General features: G+C 44.0%; 1 protein-coding gene across 2 annotated transcripts in view; it reads left to right on the plus strand.

Moving 5' to 3' along the window:
• The window catches only part of PAPPA2 (pappalysin 2), a gene marked incomplete at its 5' end in the record, with an annotated part of 212,529 nt that overhangs the window by 161,676 nt on the left and 30,712 nt on the right, over nt 1–20,141 (plus strand). For both annotated transcript variants that reach the window (XM_079762097.1, XM_079762098.1), the window contains 4 exons: nt 7,178–7,346; nt 8,720–8,855; nt 10,702–10,811; nt 17,818–17,889. In XM_079762097.1, the coding sequence (XP_079618223.1) occupies nt 7,178–7,346; nt 8,720–8,855; nt 10,702–10,811; nt 17,818–17,889 (487 nt within the window). The remainder of the gene's footprint in view (nt 1–7,177; nt 7,347–8,719; nt 8,856–10,701; nt 10,812–17,817; nt 17,890–20,141) is intronic.

Below are 20,141 nucleotides of genomic sequence, written 5' to 3' on the forward strand. Positions count from 1 at the left end.
CCCAGGACTGCTGGCTCCCAACTGCTCGCCTGCCTGCCTTCCTGATTGCCCCTAACTGCTTCTGCCTGCCAGCCTGATCACCCCCTAACCACTCCCATGCCAGCCTGATTGATGTCTAAATGCCCCCCTGCCAGCCTGTTTGCCCCCAACTTCCCTCCTCTGCCGGCCTGGTCACCCCTAACTGCCTTCCCCTGCAGGGTTGATCGCCTCCAACTGCCCTCCTTTGCAGGCCTGGTCCCTCTCAACTGCCCTCCCTTGCAGGCCTGGTGCCTCCCAACTGCTCTCCCCTGCTTGCCTGATCGCCCACAACTGCCCTCCCTTGCAGGCCTGGTCCCTCCCAACTGCCCTCCCCTGCTGGCCATCTTGTGGTGGCCATCTTGTGTCCACATGGGGGCAGGATCTTTGACCACATGGGGGCAGCCATATTGTGTGTTGGAGTGATGGTCAATCTGCATATTACTCTTTTATTAGATAGGATAGAGGCCTGGTGCAGGGGTGGGGGCCAGCTGGTTTGCCCTGAAGGGTGTCCCAGATCAGGGTGGGGGTTCCCTTGGGGTGTGGGGCGGCCTGAGCGAGGGGCCTGTGGTGGTTTGCAGGCCAGCCACGCCCCCTGGCAACCCAAGCAGAGGCCCGGGTATCTGGAATTTATTTACCTTCTACAATTGAAACTTTGTAGCCTGGAGCGGAGCCAAGCCTTCTGCTTGCTCCATGGCGGCAGCCATTTCTCTTGGGACTTATGTATCTTCTATAATTGAAACTTTGTAGCCTTAAGTGGAGGCCTAGGCTGTCAAGGGCAGGCGGAAAGCTTGGCTTCCTCTGTTTCCTGGGAAACCCAAGCCTCCCTCCTGCTCTCTGTGGCTGTAGCCATCTTTGTTGGGTTTATTTGCATACTCGCTCTGATTGGCTGGTGGGCATGGCTTGTGGGTGTTGCGGAGTGATTGTTAATTTGCATATTACTATTTTATTAGGTAGGATTTCAAAATTCTGAATTCTATTTTTGCTTTAGCCAGTGGCTTGCTTGCTATGTGGCCTTGGTCAAGTCACCTCGTGGTTATTAATATGCAGTTTCTTGCCTGTAAAATGAGATAGTTTCACTTCTCTTACTCCACTAAGATAAAGAAAATATACTGAGCCGATAGGCAGTAACTAGAATGTTTCATGGGAAAGGCATTTGTGTTAGCATAGGTAGCTATATATTAATAAAAAAGGGAGCAAATGGAATCAGATATTAAGATCAGACACTGAGCCTCATTCACTAGGAAGTCACAGCATCCTCTGCTGAAGGGACTTAACATGTCAGTGAGCCTGGTAGTGCCATTATGGAGGGTGGGGGGATTTCTCTACTGGGCATGTGCTCAGTGGAAGCCAAGATGGCACAGGGGGCGGTCCTTCTACTTTGAGGCATGCACAGTAGGAGCCAAGGCAGTGACCATAAAGGGGAGGTGTCTAATCTGGGTAAAATACCAGATTAGTTATGGGCAGGGCCCAACACAAGCCCCCGAAGGATTGAGTAAGAGATTGGTTAGTTTGAAAGGATTCATGGTCTTTCCCAAGCCCCAGGTAATATAATCAAAGCTTATATTGGTGGCACCCATGCATTGTTCCTGCAACTTCCCTATTTGTTCCTGTGTTCCCTCTATTAGCAGCCATGCAGGCCCAGCAGCCGAGGCAGCCCAAGTGTGGGCCTCAAGTGTGGCTCTAAGTGTGGGCCTAGGTATAGCAGTGCCGGCCGAAGCATAGATGGGAACAGAGACTAAGCTAGCCAGATGGGGAAAGAGCTTTGGCATGGACTGAACTAATGGCACAGAATTTCTGGCCCCTGGCCCTTCTTCTGTGCTTGAAAACAAGGTTGGACTTCTTCCTGGCTGTGGATGAGACACAGATTCCAGGCACCTGGGGACAGTCCTTTGTGTTTGCTCCAGCTTCAATAAATCTCACCACTGCGTCTCATCTTCCCATGCATGGGTCACCAAAATGCTTTTCTCTTGACTCAGCACAAGAGCCCTATTTCAACCTGCAACATCTGGACTAGACTATCAGAGAAGTCTTGGGATCTCTGTCCTGGTGAGGACCTGTCTACGTGCATTGGTCTAGTGTCCAATGCCTTCATTCTTAGAAATGCAAACTCATTCACTTCAATGACTTCACAGTGCCACTTGACTCTTAATGCATAGACTCTATGGACCATTGGGAATAATCCAGGGTTTTTTATTTATTTATTTATTATTAAGGGCATGTGCTGGGGGTGGGGGGGTGGGAGTGGTTGGGGAAAAGTCAATGGGGGGAAAAGGAGACATATGAAATACTTTAATCAATGAAGAATTTTTTAAAATGAAAGAAAAAAAAATCCTTGGATGTGTATTAGCAAAATAAAGTCAGTGGTCACTCCTCAACATCACCAAACTAGAAGAGGCAGCCGTGGCTCCACTGGAGGTCAGAGTCCTGCCATTGGTATAGGCATTAGTCCTCTTCAAAGGCCCTGTGCAGAAACCACATTTCCTAGAGGTTGGAGGACCCCAAGACACTCTGAGTTCCTGCTGCACTTACAGGCAACATGGCCAGAACCAGCTCATGGCATTCAAGTGCCTGGTCTATATCATAGGATCTCAGGATAAATGCCATAAACAGGATTGACAGGTGTCGACATGGAGCCAGGGAGACAGCCTGGCTGTTGGGCCTGAGGAATGGATGCTTTGTAAGAAGTCTGAGGAGAGACATGACATGCAGAAGCTGTGACAGGCTTCTGGAGAGGTGGCCATAGGAGGCCATCCCTGTACACGGGAGAATAAATTGTGAGGAGAATCTGTGGGGATCACGTGTAGAAAGGAAACGGGGTATCCTAGGGAGTCAGGACTCTCTCCCATCTGTTGTCACTTCTGCCTGTGATGCTTCCTATGGGGTCCAGGGACACATTGTGAATGATGCTGCCTCCCTTTCTACCTTCCAGCATTCCCCTTCCTCTGTTTTACTGATACTCTGGTGGTTTACAGCACAGGACCTGTCACAATGTCCGGGCACCATCCACTACACCCACCTCGCTCTGCACCATCCAAGTTTGATCTGTCTCCCCTCACCCCTGAGGTTATTAAACTGGCAAGTGACTATACGAAATCAGCATTGTTGAATGGCTCCTCACTCTGGGCAAGGAAATGGAGGACTGTTTTCCTGGTTGAGGTGTTCCAACCAATTCAGAGAAAAATACCACATGAAGTCAAAATAGTATCATCCTGGCCAAGCGAGGGTTTTCCTTTCTAACCATGCTGACATGCAAGGTTTCACAGCCTCGCTCTCCCTGACGTCAGTGGTATTCCCTGCTCTCTCCAGCTGGGGGATGTCGGTTCAGCAGAGGTAGGGAAAGGATTTCATCTGTGGGAGGTGGTGGGAAGGAGAGAGTCCCTGGGAGGATATATACTCTGTAGTGGGAAGAAGAGTAAAGTATCCAGTCCAGGAGAGAGACAAAAAGGATCTTCCTTAGGTAAAAACAACAGCAAACCCTTCATTGAAAGTGCATTTGGGAAGAGATTTTAAGATGACAGATTCAGTTAGGGAAAGAAGCCATATACCAGAGAATACATTGTGTGTGATTTCATTGATCTAAAATTCAAGAACAGGCCAAACTAATCTATGCTGATGAAAGAATAATGCAGGTTGCAGGCGAGTGAGGAGGTTTAACTTGGAAGGAACACCACGGGAGCATCAAGGGACTAGAAATGCTTGGTATCTTGATCTGAGTGATGGTTACCATGGTTCCCCAGGTGTGTGCACATGTAAAATTCCTTGAGCTGTCTACTAAGATTTGCCTAATGTTGTCTCTGTAATTTATTACTCAATTCAAAAGTTTTAAGTGAATCTTCTGTTTTTGCCACACGGATAAATAAGGCATCAAGATAAAGGATGTCTGGGGTACTCAGTAGGAGAGAGATGCTATTAATATTCAAAGTGGGCCCTAACTGGTTTGGCTTCGTGGATAGAGCGTTGGCCTGCAGACTGAAGGGTCCCAGGTTCGATTCCAGTCAAGGGCATGTACCTTTGTTGTGGGCATATCCCCAGTAGTGGGTGTGCAAGAGGCAGCTGATTGATGTTTCTCTCTCATCGATGTTTCTAAAACTCTATCCCTCTCCTTTCCTCTCTGTAAAAAATCAATAAAATATATTTTAAAAAAATATTCAAAGTGGACTGTAAAGCATAAAAGGTCAATTAAGCCTGACACAGTGGAAGGACCACCTAGGTTCTGGCAGCAGGTTAACCTAGGTCCAAGTACTATTTGTAGCCTTTCCTGTGGATCTCTAGCTTTAATGTTCTCTCAGGCACAGTTTTCTTCTCTGAAATATAGATAATAATATTCACCATTAACTGCTGTTTGGGAAATTCAGTGAAATAATATATGTAGGTATCTTGCTAGACACCTGAAATATAGCTCCAAAATAGTGATTATTAACATATAGTAGGTATATGACCACGTAAGTTACAGTGCTAAAGAATTCCAGTCATAAAATCATATTTCTATTATAAAATATTCCTGGGAATAAAGGTATGACTATTGAATAATAAATGAAGCCCTCCTTCACTTATTTCTAAGTAGATATTGTTAAAATATGTTAAACTAGCCCTAACTGGTTTGGCTCAGTGGATAGAGCATCGACTCGCGGACTGAAGGGTCCCAGGTTCAATTCTGGTCAAGGGCATGTAACTTGGTTGCAGGCACATCTCCAGTGGGGGATGTGCAGGAGGCAGCTGATCGATGTTTCTCTCTCATCGATGTTTCTATCCTTCTCCCTTCTTCTCTGTAAAAAAATCAATAAAATATATTTAAAAAACTAGAGGCCCAGTGCACGAAATCCGTGCACGGGGCGGGGGAGGGGGGAGGGTGTGTGTTCCTCAGCCCAGCCTGCACACTCTCCAATCTGGGACCCCTCGAGGGATGTCCGACTGCCCTCACACAATCCAGGACTGCTGGCTCCCAACTGCTTGCCTGCCTGCCTTCCTGATTGCCCCTAACCGCTTCTGCCTGCCAGCCTGATCACCCCCTAACCACTTCCCTGCCAGCCTGATTGATGCCTAACTGCTCCCCTGCCAGCCTGTTTGCCCCTAACTGCCCTCTCCTGCAGGCCTGGGTCCCCCCCAACTGCCCTTCCCTGCAGGCCCGGTCACCCCCAACTTGCCTCCTCTGCTGGCCTGGTCACCCCTAACTGCCCTCCCCTGCAGGCTTGATTGCCCCCAACTGCTCTCCCTTGCAGGCCTGTTCTCTCCCAACTGCCTTCCCCTGCTGGCCATCTTGTGGTGACCATCTTGTGTCCACAATGGGGCAGCCATCTTGTGTGTTGGAGTGAGGGTCAATTTGCATATTACTCTTTTATTAGATAGGATAAAGGCCTGGTGCATGGGTGGGGGCCAGCTGGTTTGCCTTGAAGGGTGTCCCGGATCAGGGTGGCGGTTCCCTTGGGGCATGGGGCGGCCTGGGCAAGGGTCCTGTGGTGGTTTGCAGGCTGGCCATGCCCCCACAGCGACTCAAGCGGAGGCCCTGGTATCTAGGATTTATTTATCTTCTATAATTGAAACTTTGTAGCCTTGAGTGGAGGCCTAGGCTGGCCAGGGTGTGTTGAAAGCTTGACTTCCTCCATTACCGGGGAAACCCAAGCCTCCTGCTTGCTCCATGTCCACAGCCATCTTGGTTGGGTTAATTTGCATACTTGTTCATGATTGGCTGGTGGGCATGGCTTGTGGGTATAGCAGAGTGATGGTTAATTTGCATATTACTCTTTTTATTAGATAGGATATGTTAAACTATTAAATTTTATTTAAATTATTTTTAATCAAATGCATGCTGTGCTGTAGGACCTTTAGCAAGAGTGTGTTTCTTTATAACATGAGAATAACAAAACCATTTCTTTAGGTGTATTCTGATTATTCAGTTTAAAACTATGTAACGTGCTCTACAATGAGCCTAACACACTGGGAATTTGGATTAAATGATTCAGTTTTGCAAATATTTAATTAATGCCTAATAGAAGCCAGATATTATTTAGTTCCCATGAATGAAAAAAAAGAATAAGATTCCTTGTCTTCAGGAAGCTTCTGACCTACTGAGAAAGATAGATGTGCACATTTATAAAGCAATGTGGTAAATGTTACACCAGTGTAAAGTTTGAACACTGGGGAAATACACAGGAGAGATTGTACAGTAGTATAGTAACCAATTAAAAGTGTGTGGATGATGGGCATATTTAAATTTACAGAGGACATTAAGATACTTGGAAATAGCAACTTAAGGTCACCATATGGGTGAGTCGATGGCCAAAGGATTATTTCTATTTTAGAATCACAAGCTTATCTGTACCTAGGAATGTTTTGAATCAGAAGCAGATTCACTGAATCTGCAAAATGGAAAGAACCTTCAAATTGGCAGTGAGTCAGAAGAGGAAGGGGATAGAATTCTCAGTAGCAAGACCTCATTCTGTTGGTTACCATCCACCTCCAGTGCAGTCTCTCTGGTTGGAGGCCATATCTCTGCATGAGAAGGGAGGGCAAGTCTTTCAGGACAGTGTTGAGTCATGTCTACTTTGAGAATTTGATGAAAGCCACGAATGCTTTCCAAGGAAAAATATCAACTATAAACAACAAAATGATCATGGAAATCTCCAGCAAGGCTTTTGCCCTTCTGAAGTTCAGGGTGAGAGCCTCTGTTTTAAAAGAAGACTCATAAAACTGCATCATCTCCCCTCTCTGGAGAACCAGTAAATATTGGCAACTTCAGTTATATCACCATAGTAACACTGATGACCCTCAGATCCCTCCTGGGTGGTCCCCTGAGTGTGTGATAACCATCTCTGTATTCCAGCCTTCCAGTGCACTTAGATGTGAGACTGCTCCAAGATGAAAGGCTTAGAGAAAACCCAACTGTAAATAATCTAGACCCTGCACTGCTATTTACCAATCTCTTTTGAGAGCTCTATATCAAAGGTTACTATACACAAGCTACTACTATCACTATTAAGTGTACATTGCTATTTTTACTTCCATGTCTTAGACATTAGATTGGAGGGATAGGGCCTTTGGCTAACCAAATCCAACTGCCCCTGCCTATTTGCTAATTCTTATCATATATTACTAAGGATCCAGTGTTTCCATGACCTTTGTGAGTCAGTCTGATGGACTATTATGTTTTATGTCTTATCAGAAAGTTCCTGAAGATACATTGCCTGGAGGACGGAACCTGGGAGCAAGGTAGCTGTATCCCAGTGGTGTGTGAGCCCCCCTCTCCTGTGTTTGAAGGCATGTACGAATGTACCAATGGCTTTGAGCTCGACAGCCAATGTGTGCTCAACTGTAACCAGGGAAGTGAAAGGGTAAGGATGACTTGAACTTTGTTTTGGATCAGGCTGTACCCTAATCTTGATGACCAATCCAAGAATGTTGAGTAGAAATGATATAAGTGAATTCCAACACACAGGGCCTTACTAAGTTGGGATTCTAACCAGAATATTGATATAATTTCATAGGGAATTCAGAAGATACCATGTTTTTTTTTTTTTTTTGAATATTCTTTGAGAACTTTCTTTTGCATAAGAAGAAAAACTTGATGGTTTGGATACCTTGGTAAATTCCAAAAAAGACTGGGGTTCTGATTCAGCAATGTGATTTCCTTCCATGTGTGGCCACTGACCTAACATGGCTAGGAATACCAATATTACGTTCTTCAATGGAACAGAGTCCTGAACAGACACATGAATTCCTCAATGAAGGCAAAGCTGAAAATGCTACTTGACTTTTATTCTCTCTAGGACTTTGGCAGAAGAGGTCCCACGTGAAAACTATAGTCTTATCATGGTTATATGATTAAGATCAATTGTATTTTGGAATCTTTATAAGTATCACACGATACCTGAGTCAGGAAGTTAAGCGGGCTCTCTAGGCAAAGGTCAGTGACCTTGACTGCTCTCCTGGCACATGTCTGTATCTCAGTGTCCAGTACTCTAAGATGAGCACTGCAGGACAGATGTGAAAAGAATATGCTATGGATATGACAAGAAATCAGACGCATCTGTTTGCACTGACTCTTTAAGGACTCATGAAGTTGGCCAGATGAAGGGAGAGTTATCTGTAATTCCAAAAGCTCACTTTCTTGGTTTTCATGAATTAGTGCTATTCTGTATGTTCTTTGCATTAAGATACTTTGTGTTGGAGGTGTGAAGCCAAGAGTTACACAAATCAGCACACATATGGAAAAAGGCCACAGAAGTTCGGTGAGATCCAAAATTGTATGCATTCAAGCAGAAAGGCAAAAAGTACCTACAACATTTTGTGAATTGGTTTCACTAGATCAAATTCATCTTGAAAAAAGTCCGACATTTGCCACAAACAATATTGGTGTGACAGTATGGATGAATCAAAGCAAAATAGCACCAGGAGAAAAAAATTTCCAAAAATATCTCAGAATACATAGGCTACAGTGGATAGCTCATCCTATATTTATAGCCAAAGGAAAACGCATCATAAATAAATTAATGACAAAATTCTTCATGATTCCTTCACATGAAAACATTAAAAAATTGTCATGACATTTTTTGGTCAGTAACAACATGGCTTATTATTTCAAGAGTGTCTTTTATTCTAAGTTCTAGAAGTTGGAGAACACTACCATTTGATTACACCCCCTCTCCCCACTCTAAATGCAGTTAACACAGCAATAATGAAATGTTCTTTACTTTCCATCTTCTAGCTTCCCATCCTCTGCACGAAGGAAGGACTGTGGACTGAGGAGTTCAAGTTGTGTGAGAAGCTGCAAGGGGAATGTCCACCACCACCCTCGGAGCTGAATTTTGTGGAATACAAGTGCGAACAGGGCTATGGGATTGGTAAGTTCAAGAAGAGATGTGGATTCTGTTCCCAAGTAATCTTTTTATTAGGCCTGGCTGACTCTTGAATAGATCCAGTGTTCTCCCTGAGGAGTGTATGGATATGCAGTTGACTCTGAGCTGCTTCAATAAAATAGAAATCTATAACAAATTCATTCCTTTTACTCCTCCATGTGTGTATAATGTTGGTGCAGCTGCTGGGCTATTTGCATAGTGTCTGGTCATGTTACCTATTTCACTGCAGGCTGAAAGTGGATGAGTTTGGGGAGGAGTTGCAGTTCCAAGAGGAGAGGTGGGAAGGTGGAGCCACACACCCAGCAAGTGCTGGGCTCCTCTGCAGTGTGGCTGTAGGAGAGAGCTCCTGAAAGGGACGATTTGAGATTGCATTTGCTTGTGTGGCTCTTCAGCCATTCTTTCTCTGTAGAGAACCAGGCTCCAGAGCCTCTGGGCAATTTCTTAATCAAGTAATTGCAATTAAAGGTCTCTGTGGCCAGAACTGGTTTATAGTGATGTGGACTCACCTTGGCCCTGGCTAGACCAAAGCATCATGGGAAAGAGATGCTGTTGGTGGAAAACCTTGTGAGATTAATGCTTACTCTACAAGCATGCAGTGATTTTATAAGCCATTCTAACTTTTGTAATGCCAGTGGATATAATTTGAGTTCATGAGAAAGCTCATTAATTTCTGAGATGGTTCTTAACCCTCTTCAAATTGCCCTTTGCACTGAGATATCTTGAGGTCAGGCAGTGGGGAGCTTGGACTATGCTTCTCAAGTGATGTTTCATGAGCAAATTCTCATCTCTCCACCCTCCAATTTCTACATTAATATGTCATGTATTCACATATATAGAGTCTTTCAGAGTCATGTGGCTCTTTGAATTATTATACAAGTTAGCAAAAAAAAATCAAACAGATATAGTGAGAGCTGAAAAGAAACTTGGAGATCATCAAATCTATAGATGAGGAAATAGAAAACCCTGGAGTGTACCTTCTTTGAATTGAATTTTGGGAGACACTTGGACTCCATCTACAAAAGAGTGGAGTCCAAGGTTTTCCTTTAAGAGGCCAACATGTGACCAAAATCTCTGCTTAGGACCTCCCCTGGTTTCGTCTTTTAATCACATCATTTTCTTGCAAGGCTGCCAGCATAACGATCATCAGTGTAGAAATTATTAATCTGCCTTCAAAATTTATGGGTCAGCTAGTAAAATTCTTAGGTAGTAGATGCTTTAAATCAGGGGTCCTCAAACTTTTTAAACAGGGGGCCAGTTCACTGTCCCTCAGACCATTGGAGGGCTGGACTATAGTTTAAAAAAAACGATGAACAAATTCCTATGCACACTGCACATATCTTATTTTGAAGTAAAAAACAAAACGGCAAAAACACCCACATGTGGCCCGCGGGCTGTAGTTTGAGGACGCCTGCTTTAGATGATCCTAGAGGCAGAAATAATATTAAATGTACTTAAAATGCATCAACCAATCAGGATAGACCTTGGCTAGACAGAGTCCCAGAGCGGGGTCCTGGAGGTCTGCTGGACCAGGAGTTAATCTTTTAACTGCTGGCTCATGCAGAGATTCCGAGATTCCAACGAAGTCTAGAAAGAGGAGTGGTCACTTGGGGCACAGAGTGTTAACTTGGGGGCAGAGGCCCTTCATTAATTTGTGTATAAAGTATCTTCACAGGTGCATAGAAGAGGAATATCAGCCTTGCCCATACCCATGATAATGATGACCCATAGCATAGAGAGAAATTGCTGAGGAAAAATCAAAACTGTTGTTTCTGAATGAAAAAGACTGAGATCTGGAAAGTCAAGTGTGTGCTGTAAATTTCTGTTCCTTCAGGTGCAGTGTGCACCCCATCATGTGTAGTGCCCCCTAGTGACCCGGTGATTCTGCCTGTGAACATCACTGCAGACACTCTGGAGCACTGGATGGAGCCCGTCAAAGTCCAGGTGAGCAAAGAGACACTTTTACATATCGAGGACAGAGCAGTTCCCAACAGACAGCATATTCCCTGGAATAATTTCAGAAGGTTTCAAAGCATCCTTAAGGCAAACAACTACATGGGTCATTTCCTAAAGAGAAGGATTGCAAATGAAGAAGGAAAAAGAGGAAAAGCTTGAGAAAAAAAGATGGCCCACATCCAAAGGAATGTTTCAAAGATAATATAGAAGGAAGATTCTGAGACATAAAGAACAGATAATACAGGAAGGGAATTAAGATGGAAAATTTACCTCCATCTTCAGCCTTGCCAACAGAAGAGAGTAAGGATGGAAACATGCTATTATTTTGTAAATGTTTCAAGGGTGTGCTGGTTGTGAGAAGCAAGAGGTAAGGGTTGAAATTCTCAAGTGGACTTTCAGGGCCTTTGTTGTGAAGGCGTCTTCCTCCCTCACCTACTACACACAGACATCTAGGCCTTTCTATGGTGATGGCACAAGCAGAGAAATGCCCCGATAGAAAGAGAGGATGCTAAATAAAAGGGCTCTCAGTAGTCAAATAAATGCCTGCCCATCAAAGTGACTGAGCAGTGGAGTCTGGTAGTTGGGACAGGCAGGGGACAGCCAGATGTCCAGGCAGTACCATTGCTCACACCCAGACACAAGGGCCTCTGCTGACCACCCTCCTGCAACACCCAGAGGCCTGAGGTCCAGGTTGCCTGACTGTGGAGTTGCTCCTTAGACTGTTGCTGGGAGCACTTGGTACTTTCCTCATCTCTGTTTTTCCTCTTCATTTTTTTCTTCCCTTTTCTCTTATCTGTCATTCTAACACCAGAACCATAAGATTCTTGAGGGTAGGAATGATGCCTTACTCTTATCCCCAGATGTCCTCAATGCATGACTCATTTCATCCTCTGCTCAGAACAAGGTTGCCAAATAAAACGAAGGAGCCCAGAGAAGAATGGCCCCCACCTCCAGAGAACCATCTCTCAAGGCAAACCTGATTTTTCCACAAAGCCTGTGCAAGGTTGAATTTTTATGATTAACCATTGTGACGAGAGAGTGTTTTATGATATCTCATGGCTTTTCTATTTAAGATAGGAAAATTAAGGTTTTGACTTCCGCAGTGAAGAAGTGGTCCTTGAGGAAGCTGATTTCATGGCGAGATTACTTTCTATGTATAATGTGGCAATTGTTTGGGTGTAAATGAGTTTTTCTAAATTGTATTTGAAAGTGTTTCTTTCTGTAATACAAGAACATCCATCATAACATCCTATTTCCCATAGTAGTTTGCTTCATAAATCTATTTTTTACAGACAATGCTTTTCTTTTTTTAGTATATTATAATTATGAAATCCAAATTAATGAAGTGAGGTCCAAATTAATTAGATTTTCCTGTGGCTGCAACATGTTAGGTTTGCAAATTCTCAACACTGCATGAAATCCCTTTCTTAACTCCCCAGTTTTTCAACAGAATTGTTCATTTAAAACAAATCTTATAATTTCTGGCTCTGTTTTTTAAAATTGGTCCCCAAAGGATTAATAATTACTAAAATAAAAACAAAATGTTTTAAGAGGAAGAGAGAAAGCAGGAAGAAAAAGAAAAGATCATTTTCTCTAGGAGCCATAATTTCCAACAGAATGGTGTCACCCACCCTTCTGCCTCCTCATGTCCTAATCCTTGCCACCATCTCCCCAAAGTGTCCTCTTGAAGGGTACAGTTATGTCTAACAGCTCCAGTCATATTTGCCCCACATCAGTGGGAAAACAAATGGCCCAGTCCCATGAGCCATGGAAAGGCCGTCTTTTTCATCAGTTTTAAGCATGGAATTGCTCACTCTTTTTGAATATGTCTCTAGGCATTGAGTTCCTCATTGCTAGAGAAGACTAGTCAAGAGGGTCTTGGAGGGCAAAGGAAGAGGAACTGGAAAGTAGGTGCCAGGGTAATGTACTACGGCCCAAGTAAATATGCAGAATAATGCGGCATTTAGGTTGCTACATCTATAGAAATAAGGAAATTGCCATAAACATGGGCAGCAGCAGAGCTCTGTGGTCTGATGTGATGAGCCAAACAACTATTGGAATAAAAAAACAACAATTGAGCAATTTTTTTGTTAGATTTTACTGTTGGCTAACCATCAGTCTTGTGACCTTTAGGCATTTAACTAGGCAACGGCTTTCATACAGCTTTAGACCATCCCAATAGCCCTTAAATGGTTCGTTTTCTCTCTCTCTCTCTCTCTCTCTCTCTCTCTCTCTCTCTCTCTCTCTCTCTTTCTCTCTCCCCTCTCTCTCTCCCTCCCTCCCTCCCTCTCTCCTCCCGTCCTCCCTTTTACTATTCTTCCTTTTTTTCTTACTTTAAACTTTTTTTAAATGGACCAACCAACTTTAATGGCTCAAATATTTAAATTGATTTTCTCTGAATCTCTTTCTATTTGAAAGTTCAAAACAAATTATTGGCTCTTCTTCTTGCACAATGAATTCATCTGAGCAATGACTTGCCAATAGTATCATAGCAATAATTGTAACTACATACAAACATATAGCAATAATAATTTAAAAATTCAAAATAGTTTTACACAGTAGGGAGGAAGGAAGGAGAATGATAATGGAGGGACACATATAGGGGACATTAATTAAATCTTTAGTGACTTATTATACTGTGGAAGCAGATGCAGCAAAATGTTAAGGTTTGATAAGGTTGCACAGGGGATATAAAGTTATTCTCTCAATTATTTTCTATAGCCATTAAAATGTAATCATATCCTATCTAATAATAGAGTAACATGTAAATTACCATCACTCCGCTACGCCCACGATTGGGCGGCGGGAGGCTGGAGGGCGGGACTCGGGGTGGCCTATCCAGCCATTGAGAGGCACGGATCCTCTGCCACTGAGGGGGGCTACCCTGCTGTTGAGAGGCGCAGGGGGCGGGACTCCCGCCCCCTGAGCCTCTCAACGGCCAGATCCGCGGCCGCTAAGGGGGCCTGCCGCGGACACCCAGCTGCGCCTCTCAACGGCAGGGTAGCCAGGTGTCCGCGGCAGCCCCCCTCAGCGGCCGCGGACCATCAAAAGTGGGGGAGCTGGGTGCCTGTCTGCTCCGGCACCAGGCCTTTCAGAAGCCTCTGCCGAGCTGGAGGCTTCTGAAAGGCCTGGTGCACCAACAGACAGGCACCCAGCTCCACCGCGAAAAGCGAAAGCATGTAGGGGACCCTACACGTGCATGATTCAATCATGCACTGGGCCTCTAGTATGATTATAATTTGCCAAAAATGTTCCAGAAAATAAGAAAGTCATATCAAGCTGTTAAAAGATAAACCAAAGCATTTAAAATTTTGAGTTTACTTGAGCAAAAATCAATTCCAATGGAGTAGTTAGGAGCACCCCGCCAGGGAAATACTTTATTACGGAGAAAAGGCCGAAGCAAAGCAAGGAAGTTATTAATTGATTGGCTGTAGCTTAAAGCCTTGTTGGCAGATTGTGATTGGCTGTCCTTATGTTTCAATTGCATGACCTTGAGGGAACTCACAGGCTTAGATATTGGTTGGCTTGCTATGTAAGCTGCCATGGCAGAAGAGTCCCCTTGTTTAATGAATTTAACACACTCACCAGGACCTTCTATGCCCCCTTCTTTCTACTTCCTATTTCACTCCCCTCTTTCACCTCACCACCATAAATGTGCCCATAAAATTTAGGTCCTGAAAAGCATTTGAAATTTTCCTCCAATTTTGATCAATAACTAGTTAAATTAATGTTATATGCATATATTTACTTACAGGATGTGTACCATTCATAGACCAGAAGACAAGGGAGAATCCTAGTGATACAACATCATATTTAGTGGTTGACAGTTACTCATAAAACATTGTTTCTCTCTGTGTCACTGAGATAAGAAATATGAGTGGGAGACAGTTTCTGTTCTCAAGGACTTTGAAATTTAGGAAGGCATAGACACAGGGACCAGAAACTTATGCATTTTTGTAGAAATAAAGGAAGGCTGCCAGTCTGAATTAGTCTCAAGACTGAATTATAGATCATTAAAAACAGGACATGGGTATTGTTAATTCCACAGCCATGAATTTATTCTGTGGATGATGTGTCTGTACACATGTGAAATGATTTACACATAAGCTTTGTCTCTTAGAACAAAAGACTTTGTCTGTTAGAACAAAATACCCATCAATATAGATCTAGTTTAGTAATTAGGGTCCATCCCTGCAGTGGGGCACTGTGTGGTCAGTAGGACACAGCAGCCCAGCTTCTATAAAATGCACAGAACACCCAGGAAACATTGTGAAGTGAAATAAAGTTAGGCAAGCAAACAACAATAGACCAAAGCACAGAAGAAAATTGAAGTATTCTATTATTTGTGTGAGGAAAGAAAGGATTTTATACATATACTAGAGGCCCTGTACATGAAAATTCATGCACTTTGGTGGGGCGGGGGTGGGGGTGGGGGTCCCTCATCCTAGCCTGCACCCTCTTGCAGTCCGGGACCCCTTGGGGGAATGTCCACTTGCCAGCTTAGGCCTGCTCCCTGGGGGATCAGGCCTAAGCTGCCAATCAGACATCTCTGGCAGCCTGTGAGCCCTCAGGGGATGTCCGACTCTGACTAATGGCTTAGGCCCACTCCCCAGTTAGTTGGACATCCTTAGCGCTGCTGTGGAGGTGGAAGAGGCTCCTGCCACCACCACTGCACTGGGCAGCCATGAGCTGGCTTCTGGCCGAGTGGTTCTCCCCCTGTGGAAGCACACTGGCCACCAGGGGGCAGCTCCTGCATTGAGCATCTGCCCCTTGGTGGTCAGTGTGTGTCATAGCGACCGGTTGTTCCCGGTTGTTTTGCCTTAGGGTCAATTTGCATATTACCCTTTTATTATATAAGATATATGTATATGCATAAACTATATCTGTAATGATACAGAAAACAACTAAAAGTAGGAGGGAGGAAAATGGGTAGTGGGAACTCTTGTGAGGCTGTATTTCTCTTTTATACCTTTTATATTTTACAGATATTACATGATCATGAAATAAAGTTACATAATATAAAGATATAAAAAATAAATTGGAAATAATAGCAGAAAAGAGCCTTGGAGAGAAAGAATTGGAAGTAAAGACAGACTCTTCTCCTCTCTTTTATTTTTCCTTTGCAATATATGTTTTGAGAATTTCTAAAGTTTTAAATAAACCAAACACTCCTACATTTGTAAAAGGGGTGGACCAGGCAGAATGTTTAGAGGGTAGAAGAGAAGCTGACACACAAAGTTCAGCGTGTTCTGGAGAGTCTGGCAATGGTCATCATGAGACAGTTTCAAGGCCAACTATTCCTTTCTTGGAGGGTTTGACATTCTTCCACATCCTCCCACCAGACATTGAGCACTCTGAGAGCATCCCTGGCTCTTACTGAGATGCATACCTGTGATCTGAACTGAATGCTGACTGATTAGCAATGGGAGTGGGCATCCTTAGTGGATACAGTGCTAAGAGAAGGAATCCAGTGGCCATGCATTCACATTTCAAGGGTACAAGTTATTGTACATTTTCATTACCATTACCTGGTGATAGAGTTCCACTGGTGCCTGCTTCAGAACATAAATGAGAATCATTTCCAGGTAGCAGAGCTTATAAGTAAGTAGTCTGCTTAAATGGCTTTAAGTGCAGGAGAACAGCTCACTTTCTCAGGAGGCTGAACCCCCGTGTTGGGGTTACCTTATATATCTGTAGTCCTGAATAGATTTAATAATCCTCTTATTAAAGTACAATGATAACTTATGCCAAAGCACCTTCTATAATAGTACAATATGGAATTTTGAATATCAAAATTTGTTAGGATTCTTAGTGTTTACTAAGCTGTGAAGGGGGAGTTTTAGTTTACAGTCATGTAACTCCAGGAGAATATTGCAGATTCCTATTCTCACAGCTGACTATCAGGTTTTTATTCATATACACCCATATTAATATATGCAAATGTCTCCAGTCTGATTACTGTAGCTGTAGCATTGTAGTCTATAATTTCCAATTAATAGGGTGCCATCTTGTGTAAAGCCCCTATCTCCCCATGTGTTATTTTTCTTACCATTGAACTGAATTCCTATTGTACCGAAAAAAAAAAAAATGTAAGTATGAAAGTCTGCACGTGGGTGGGTGGGTTGCAGGCTATGGAGAGAATCCCTCTGTCTCCTTGAAAACGTCCTATGGGAACTCCTCTTTTCCTGAAGTGGGTCTTTGGAAATTTTAAAATACATAAATTAAAAGGAAGAAGCTCAATGAAAATGAGTTGTCATTTGACAAAGAGTAGATGACTATTTGTTTAAATGTGCATCTGGAAGTGGCCATTGGGAATGAGAAAGTAGCTTGTGTCCTAATGTCAGTGTGTTTTCACACTCACCAGCTTTTGAGTCCCAGTGGTTTCACATTAACCCTATTTGATCAGGGCACAGACCCTTTTTTTTCCCCTATAAGGAAGCGAAAGTGGTGCTCACAGAGCAGCAGAGTGCACTTGGCCTCCAGGGCTTGCCTGGTGCTCACATCTTATGATCTGGCATTTCTGAGATCCCTTTTTGGTTCAGGACTCTTCTTGTGTGGCTGTATTTCTCAGCCTTTAAAAACTCACGCTGCTTCCTGATCACAGCCATCTCGCCATTTCTTGTAACGTTATTAAAAATGGCAAAACAAATGAAACCAATATTATGCCTAAGACCACTTTATACTCATTATAATATTGATGATGCTTTTTAAAACCACACCTATACCACTGCTCTAGAAAGTTTGATGCCTTGGGGAGGGGAAAGGAGGAGGAAGAGGATGAAAAGGCCCTTCCACTGAGAGTTGTGCCGTGGCACCATCAGCAGGACTAGCAGCTCCATGGCAAAGTCCCGTCAGCCTTGACCTGCTTCATGAGTCCCAGTCGGTGTCTCACTCCCCAGGGAATGGGGTTTGGCTGGTGGGGTAAGCACAGGACATGCCCCTTCTCTCACTGACCGGGTGTCTTAGTGTTTGTACTTTCTGTCTTCTCCTTCAGAGCATCGTGTGTACTGGGCGGCGTCAGTGGCACCCAGACCCTGTCCTGATCCACTGCATCCAGTCCTGTGAGGTAAGTCACCACCCCTTCCCCCAACCTGGACCACACTTCTCTGCTTAACTCCAGGCCTTAAGCCTTTCTAATGCAAGGTCCTCCCTTTCTCCACTTCTGTGCTTTTCGTTTAATTTCCACAACCCTACAACTACAGATATTAGTATTTCTGATTTTGGCTTTTCTTCAAGCAAAATTCCAGGGTTTCATTTGAAATGACTCAATAAAAGTAAGTTAAAAGCAAATCAGAATTATTTATGGTTTTGGGATTCTCTAACAGGGCCTTGTTTGAGCTTAATTAGATCAGAGTTTTGCAGACCAATGGCCCACAGACAGGTTTATTTGGCCAACACAGTGTCTGAAAACAATCTTGTTTTGATTGCTAATATTTTTAAAATTGGGATTTTTCACATAAAATTCATATGTGTATATAAAACATTTCACACACACAGGCACACATACTCCAAGTAAAAATAAATATAAAACACTTTGTGCAAAGATTTTTTTCTCTTGAAAAACAAGACTATCTGGCAACAATTAGCTGAATCTGTGTAGCAGCTACAACCCCAGAAGGGCAGCTGTTCTTCAGGTCAACATGCTCCTCCCCTCTGCCTGTGGCTTCCTACCTTATTTTCACCCACTGCCGGGGTCAGGCAGGCATCTATGTTCCCCACCTCTGGGGCAGACCTGCAATTCGCTGTGGAGTAAGCCAGACTAGACCTTTACTACCTTGAGAACTCCTTTCTACTTCCTCACATGGGGGATTCCCTTCCTTGGGGCACCTAGGGCGCTGTGAATTCCTTAGCCAGATTAACAGGAGTGATGGCAAGGAAGAGTCATGAGTGAGGCAGCACTGATGGGGGATGATCCAGAAAGCACATGCAAACACCATTTAAGCTTTCTCACCCTGGGAATAGCCAGTGACAAATACAAATCCTCTAGTCTCAGTCACACCAGGTTTTGACCTCCAAATCTCTCACTGGAAGTAATTAAGCCACTTAGCAGCAATACTTGGGTCATACTGGCTGCTGTGTGCTAGAGAGAGCTGTTTAACGTCCATTGATTTCCAACACCCTCCCTCCCCGCTCAACCCACTTGCATGTTAGTTCCCCTTCTCCCCCATTCTTCTTTATCTCTGTTTATATTCATCCTCTTCTGGTAAACGAGACTACATGAGGCCAAGGAAGGGGAAAGGGTGGGGTTTGAGACAAAGGGAAAGGAGACCAATAAAATAGTGTTCTGAGAGGGCATCAGGAAAAGGGCGAGCATGGAGTGCACTTTGTGATGGCGCAGCCAACAAACAGCTCATCTCCTGCCATCATTAGAAAAACAGATGACAGTGGGGCTGGGAGGAGAAGAGTGACTCATGCACTGGGCAGGGGGTAAGGATAGGGAAGAGGAGGCCAGAGAACAGGGAGATAAACAGACAGAGGACTTGGGACTGGGAAGGGATCAAAGGATCTGAGAATTCCCTTCTGCTGCTTCATTGTGTGATCACAAGAGGGTGGGTAGCTGGCAGGTCTTGGAGCTGGCTTCAGTGTTTCCCAGAAGGTTAAACATGGAGCTTCCCCATTTCTCCTCCCCGCCTCGCTGCACCCCAGCACATCCTCTGGATCCCTATTCCAGAACTCCCTAGGCTTCTCCAAGTCCTGTGGTTGCTTGGACAAAGAATGAAACTCCATTCCCTGCCAAGCTGTTACCTTGCTCAGCGGAGCCTTTACCACCCAACTGCTATTGGTCCTCTCACTTGAGTGGTTCTCCAAGTGTGGTCCCTGGACCAGTGCAATGGGCACCACCATGGAACCTGTCAGAAATGCACACCCCCAGACCCCATCTTAGACCTGCTGCATTTCAGGCTCTGGGGCGGGACCCAGGACTCTTTCAGCAAGACCCCCGGGGATCCTGGAGATTGCTCAAGTTTGAGAACCACAATTTCAGATACTGTGGGAGCAGATGAGAAGGCTCCTAGCCTGTGGAGTCCTTAAGGTGAATTTTCCTTTATCCAGGAATACTTCTAGCCAACATTATTTACATTCTGATTGTTCTACAAAATCAGATTGAAAAGAACAAGATTATGCTTCTGGTCTTTCTGCAAGGGCTAGGAGGAAGAAAAAAATCTTAAAGGCCTGGAAAAAAAACAGGAAAGGAAAAAGAAGAATCACTAATCATAGGAAAGGAAAATGGTTAGGGAAGGAGAAACAACTCAGAGGAACTACGTAAGAAGAAACGCAGAGAGGGAGAGCAAGAATGAGAAAGAAAGAACAAGAGAGGCA

Source organism: Cnephaeus nilssonii, assembly GCF_951640355.1.
Source record: "Cnephaeus nilssonii genome assembly, chromosome: 21".
Lineage (NCBI taxonomy): Eukaryota > Metazoa > Chordata > Mammalia > Chiroptera > Vespertilionidae > Cnephaeus > Cnephaeus nilssonii.